At 42.8% G+C, this 6742-nt stretch overlaps 1 protein-coding gene across 1 annotated transcript; it reads left to right on the forward strand.

Annotated features, from left to right (window-relative positions):
* The first annotated feature begins 706 nt into the window (after positions 1-706).
* On the forward strand, positions 707-1733 carry LOC116964000 (beta-keratin-related protein-like). Its single transcript, XM_033002161.2, has 2 exons — positions 707-732; positions 1047-1733. Exon 2 carries the CDS (start codon positions 1066-1068, stop codon positions 1474-1476), a length of 411 nt encoding a protein of 136 aa, XP_032858052.1. The 5' UTR covers positions 707-732; positions 1047-1065; the 3' UTR covers positions 1477-1733.
* The last annotated feature ends 5009 nt before the right edge of the window (positions 1734-6742 follow it).

Consider the following 6742-nt stretch of genomic DNA (forward strand, 5'->3'; position numbering starts at 1 on the left):
AGGCACAATCTAGTACCCTGTTTTGCAGTGCTCAGTTCTGGGTATCGCAAAAGTATTTTCTATGATGGCAATTTGTAGTTAACAGTCCAATGATGAAGATGGACTTTGAATTTAAAAAGAAGCATTTACAATTACTGCTTCCAAAACTCAAATTTTCTTTCTCTAATGAGTCGTGAGAAAAAGCAAAAAAAAAAAAAAACAGAAATAGTAATAGAAGGATCAAGCAGACTGCTGTAGCTTTGGACAAAGGTCTGAGACCTCAATCTCCAGCTCTGATTTAGTATTTATAACACTGTGAAAAGCAAGCAAACACCAATATATGGCCAAATCATATAGAGATATTGGTTAAGTTATAAAATAGCAACATAATTTGAAAAATTAATTTGCAAATTCATACCAAAGTATTGATCTCCCTCTGTTCCCAATAAAGTCAACAGTTCTAAAAAAGATGGAAGTCATCCCCCTTATTTGATATGCAAGAAGTCTAGGGGCTATGATGTAGATGTAAAACCATGTGAGGAGGAGTTGCTTAGTTAGGAGAAACAATATGCACAACAATTACCTTGATTGAGTGACACATGTAAAAAAGTGTATTTGAGGGACAATGAGTACAAATGAGGACAAGAATGGTTCACTTCCCCCGGGGCAAACTGAGAAACTGTATAAAAGCACCTGGAGCCCAGAGTCTTCAAACCAATTCTCTTGAGTCTCGTTTCTCTGCTGTTGGACCAAGTAAGTCATGTTCTGTGTGGGGCAGGGGAGGGTTTGCGTTAATGTGTCGGTTCAATTTACTTCTAAGAGATTTAGACAGTGAGTGTGGTAAGAACTATTTCAAGACGTGAACCAGAACAATAGGAAATAGAGTAAATAGTCTAAAATGCATTTTGTCTCGCTCACCTTTAATTCTAAACAGATTTACCTGTGGCACTTGTCTTCTGAATGTATTCTTTCACTGTCACTGGTTTGACTAACCGAGAGCTCCCCTTTGCGAATGCCCCTGCAGTGTCACCCCTGACCCGTGCTCTCCTCACCCCGTGTGTTTTCAGGTTTATCCCAGCCACAAAGATGTCTTCCTACAGGCAGGTCTGCAGCTACGGCAGCTACTCGCCCTGCGACGTGAGCTGCCCCGCGCCGTACGCCAACGCCTGGAGCCAGCCTTGTGTCACCTCCTGCGGGGATTCCCGTGCCGTGGTCTACCCCCCACCCGTGGCCATCGTCTTCCCGGGCCCCATCCTCAGCTCCTGCCCTCAGGAGAGCTTCGTGGGCACCTCAGCCCCCCTGGAGATAGGCAGCTCCTTTGGCTACGGGAGCTCCCTGGATGCCCAGAGCTCCTTCGGGTCCGGTGCCTACCTGGGTGGCAGGTTCTCCTACCCCTCCTATTCCCGCAGCTGTGGGACATACCGCCCTGCTAAGCCCTGCAAGGTTTCCCCCTATGACAAGACCCAGCAGAAACAAGACCAAATTCGCAACCTGTGAGTGAGGGGAGGCGCGTGGCTTTCAGAGGGGCTGCGAGAGTCTTCAGGAGCTGGACACATTCATCTATCCTGAGAAGCAAGCCCAGACACTATCCTTCCCGTTTGTATTAGATCTCTGCTCACAACATTCTGAATCTGTGCTTAACCCCTTTTTTCGTGGCTTTTGTGTAAATTTAACTTAATTCCTCTGTATTGTTCCCTGCAGTATTGCTGTAGTCTGATAAATCCCATTTTCCAGTTCCAATAAAATCCTTTCAGCATCACAATATCCTGTTTTCTGCTTTTATTTGTACGGTTTAGAAATCTACAGCCCACTGATGCTAAAATAATCCTCAATGACCAGTCTCTTGCATTAAGGCACTGAGAGGAAATCCCAGCCTTGATACAGAGACTAATTGTTTCATAGCCACGGATGTTGAACAAGTAACTATGTTTTTTGCTGTGCTTGATAACCTCGGGATCCAAAAGAAAACCTGATGCAGGCACATGCATGATGAAGACTACCTTTGCCCCCTATTTCCTGAATTCTGATGGGATAAATGTATCTGTCACTGCGAGCACAGTGAGCCTCCAACCTCACAAGCAAGTGAAGCGCCTGTGGAGTTCTTCCTTAACCCTCCTGGAAACAATTACATCCAGGCCACCATACCATTTCTCCCAGCACATCCCAGGACATGGGAAAGAAAAGGAAATGAGGGTCAGGCACAGCTACTAAAAAAAACAGGGACAAGGGGAGGCTGTAAGGTATGGGCATACTTCAGGATTCAGTGTACAGCAAAAGGATCTCTATTCACTCCTTGCCACAACCAGCTCAGAGGAATTTCCCCTGAACAGAGAAATAAAACCATCCTGAGATGCTAAGCCTAACTTCTTTCTCTCTCAGAATGACAGTCAGGATCTGTGTTGGTTTGTCTTTGTGTAGTCCTTCAAATGCTAAGTTTTCCATGTGCTGAAGTGCATGAACTCCTGGCATAGCTGGGCTTAACTAAGCACATTGCTGCCGTACTTATCAGCCAAGACAGAATTGCAAGCTGCAGCGGGCTGCAGCATTGTTTTAAGGGATCAACACACAATATGGCCTTGGGGACCCAAGACAGAAATGCCACATAGCACACTGCACCGATCATGGATACAGCAGAAGAATTCCAGCATTTTCTCAAATGTCTCAGACTGAGTTTTGTCAGACCTATTGTTCCCTCTACACCTTTTCCCATGGGTGCTGTTTGCCCACCTCCTAAACGTCCTGGAGTACACAGGTCCAAACACACCCAGGGTGCTATCCTGGGGCATACGTGCCTTTATGATGGGTAGCAAACCACAGGCAAGTGGGATGCACATCTGTCTGTCTTTTGGACACCAGCCACTTAGCAAATCCCCCTGGGAAGTTCTCTGAGCATGGCTGGGCTGGGACCTCGCCCTGCACAAAGCCAGCCGCGGGGCGGGTGCAGGTGTGGCTTCCCCCGGCCCAAGACTACGTGGTTAGGAATGCAGCTCTCCCTTTAAAAGACAGCATTTTCACAACACCCCTGCGATCTAAGTGGTTGTTACAGGAAAGGCAATTGAGACATCAGGGCAAAGTGTTTGTCTTCACATCAGTTTCTGATTCAGAGGAAGAGCTGGGAAGGAAAATACAGGTGTGCCTATTCCTGCCATCATTACAGTTAGAATTGGGGTGGGTTTTACTTTCAGCAGCAGGTCCTGCCCTCCCAGGTCAGAGGAAAGGCACAAAACCTGTCTCCATCTGGAAGAAATAAAATAAACGTGAAAGGAAAAATAGTGTGTCGTATAATTTTACAGTAGGGTCACAAAGGGCAAGGAAGAAGCTACTGATGCAGCCAAGCATTGTATGCACCAGGCCTCCCTCATGGGAGATGATCTATCACCATTAAGTCCACAAGGATCACTTGAGAGCAAGAAATCCTCTCAGGAGGAAGCCAAAAGTAAGAAAAGAGCAAAGCAGACCATTCAAAATCCCAGCAGTCTGAGCCTCCATCACTTTCCTGCCTCATACTAACTATATTTTTGTTTTGTTCTTCGTTGTTTATTTTTCTACCCCGAATTTCCTGCAAATATTTTGATGAAATCAGTGAAAGGGAAAACACACTGGGATTAAGAAAAATAAACAGATAACATGGGATATTTGTGCAGGGATGTCTCTTTCTCTCCTCCCAGTCTAGAAAACCACAGCTCAGTAGAGGGCAGGGGTAGGACTGTGGCTACGGGTTCCTCGCTTAGATTGACTCAGTGCAGCTGAACCACTCTGGTTCACACTTTGAAGACTTAAATCATATTTCCTGCTGTGTAATCCTTAGCCATCTTTCCATGAAACCTCTGGAGAAATAGTGCTTAGGTGCGCATTTTTATACCATTTTCCTTGTTCATCTCTCAGTGTCAGCTAAAGATCTGCAAGTGGAGCTGTAACAGGTCTATGGCAGGGGTCAGACATCTCATCTCTGATGTCTCTGACATTTTATTTTTAGCCCAGAAAGACCCTAAATCTTTACAAACTGCCTATGCCCACCTGACACCCCTGAACTGCCTCTGATTCCTCTTACCAGAATATGGATTTTAAGTAAAAAGTTAAACAAAAAGTGTGGTGATACTACACTTCAAAATGGCCATACAGAAACCTTTCCTTCTTTACACATGTAGAAAATTCAGGGCTGGCGTGAGTTGTCAGTTGACTGGTAAAGCCTGCTGAGGATACTCACAGCTTTATACAAAAGCTGAACATTCAAATCTAAGGTCACTTCTAGCAAAATACTTTCAGATTTGGGAATTATGAAACTATTCAAAGATTATGCATAAAGATTAACCCACATGAAAATAAGAGGAATGGGGTACCCTAAGCAATCTTCTGCTGTCATAGAATTGTCTGCCTAAATTTATAAACAAGTTTTGACAGACTGTTTCAAGTTGAAGAGGTAGAAAAGGCTTCCCTGGAGACAGATTCATGTCAAACTCTTAAAAGAATCATGGTTTTAGCAGCATATACAGTTAGCAATTAAAGCCACTCTTCTATCTACATTTCAATACTTGGGAAACTATTGAATAAATTTAATCTTAGCCAAATTAGCTGGGATCAAATAACAGGAGGATTGTCCAGAAAAATTTTGACAGTTGAGCACTATTTCTCACTTTCTTAAACTCTGTGTATACAAAACAACCTTGCTCATGAGGACCTGCTTCTTTAACAACTGATATTTGTTTGCATATTCAGCTCATCTGGGTAATGCAAAAAATTTTCTGACTTATCCTAATGACTACAGCATTCCCTGCTTCATCATGTTGTTACACAATGCCACATCTCATGGTTCATTTCCTTTCAAAACTTCAATGACCAGGTCCTTCCTGGTATCAATCCCCTCCCTTTGTTGGGTCTGGATGGGAGTAAATCAAACTTCTTTTTTGTGAGTTTTTTTTTTTTTTGTTTTGTTTTGTTTTTTTAACTTTTACATCTTAACTAGTATTAGGCACCTGGATTCATGGTCCGTGATGCCACAAAAATGTCCAGTGGAATTTATTGCTGTAATTCATTACTTGCTGAGAGTCTGAGCTGAATCCTTTGTGTCCCCCCAGATAACTGACCATTGTCAAAATGACTGATTGATGTGTTGATCAAGGAGTTGAGCCCTGATGATCATCAGGTCACTGCTACTTGGAGTCTTGTCCTCAAGAATCCTGTTAGAGGGCAATGCTAATAAACAAAAAAAGATGGAGTTTCCCCTCTCCATATATGTCTCCTGTCCTGTATGAGTTACCGGGAAAGTTGAGGGCTAAAACATTTATTCATTTCTCAGGACCACCGAGAAGCTTCTTAAAGACATCTAGAATGAGCATTGATTTTTCTGACTCAATTTGAGATATCTTGCACAAATGCTAATTCCTTCCTGTGCCACTGACTTCTGAGAACAAGGCTGCCTGTGGCCAAAAATACAGTTCTGAAAATATTAATATTGAGTCTAGAAGATATACAAAGTTACCAAGTTGGAGTGTTTCAGGGAAACATTGTTGAAATCTTTACAGAGAGCATAATATAAACTGAGACTAGCAAAATTCAGTGGGGTCACACTCAATTGGAGCAGATGAGGGTCTTGCACCTAAGTCTGGAAATACATTTGCCCCAGAGTACACATAGAGCTAACTGTAAAACAAAGATGCGGAAAAAAAAAAAAATTAAGGAGGAGAATAAAGAGCAGCTCTTAGCAGAGTCTGAGTGATGCCTCTCTTTGGACCATAAATTACCCTTTTCTCTGGCTGCTGGGGTGACAAGATCTGTACAAGAAATATATACAGTCCTGGAATGCAATTTAAAGTCAGCAGCATTTCTACTATGCATTAACTAAAAGCTCATTTTCTGCTGTACAGTGAATTGCTTAGATTTGCTGGCTGGTCAGTGCCAGAGCATCAGACCCTGACTGAGGAGTTAAGTGGGGGAAGTGAAGCAGGAAAAATAAGTAGACTTGCACCCTAGAGCTTCAAGGTTAACATTTACAGCCTGTACCCCATCTCTAAGTGGACTTTAAAGTACAAAAGATAGAAAAATAATACACTTGTCAATCAGATGGTTTTAACTTAACTAAACTACCTCTCATTACTGCAGAAGGATAAAGCCTGAGGATTGTTTCACAGAAGCTGAAATCTGATAAATCTGAACGTGATCAAAAAATTTAGAGGGATGATGTAGTAAGGTGTAAAGGAAACCTGGGAATTGCCTAATAACTGCAAACAATGAGCAAAATGATTATATGCTGTGAGACCTTACGTGTAATCGCTTCTGTTTTGAATCTAATCAAACATCAGGTGCAAAGGGTGTCTCAGCTCCTCCAGGCTATCCGAGCAGCAGTATAAAAGCATGTGCTGCTCACATCTCTCCCAACAGCTTCTCCTGACTTCTCCTCTGGGACTTGAGTAAGTTTTTAATTCTTTATACCTTTTTGCTATGCTCTTTTAATGATAACTCTAATTGAACCCAACATAAGTGTCTGCTATGACAGCCGTGGGCAGCCTCTCAGTACAAGCAACTCACTGATCTTGCAAAGAGATTGGGGCTGACATTATCCAGCTTCTCGAGGGTCCAGCTTCTGCACTCTTTGCTAAGTGCTTCAAGGATTCTTGATTTTTAGTTCCTAAAGCTAGTATAGAAATGAACTGCAACTGAAGCAAGCTTATGATGTAGCTCTTTGGGATACGTTCTGGCACATTATGTGTAGACATGTCAAAAATGTAGTTTGGTTGATGTCCATAGGAAGGTTAGGAAATGTTGA

The sequence above is a fragment of the Tyto alba genome, unplaced genomic scaffold (assembly GCF_018691265.1).
Source record: "Tyto alba isolate M040663 unplaced genomic scaffold, T.alba_DEE_v4.0 Super-Scaffold_8, whole genome shotgun sequence".
In the NCBI taxonomy this organism is placed as follows: Eukaryota; Metazoa; Chordata; class Aves; order Strigiformes; family Tytonidae; genus Tyto; species Tyto alba.

What these genes read in the sequence shown, in the direction of transcription:
- LOC116964000 (XM_033002161.2), top strand. Translation starts at nt 1,066, where the DNA reads ATGTCTTCCTACAGGCAGGTCTGCAGCTACGGCAGCTACTCGCCCTGC.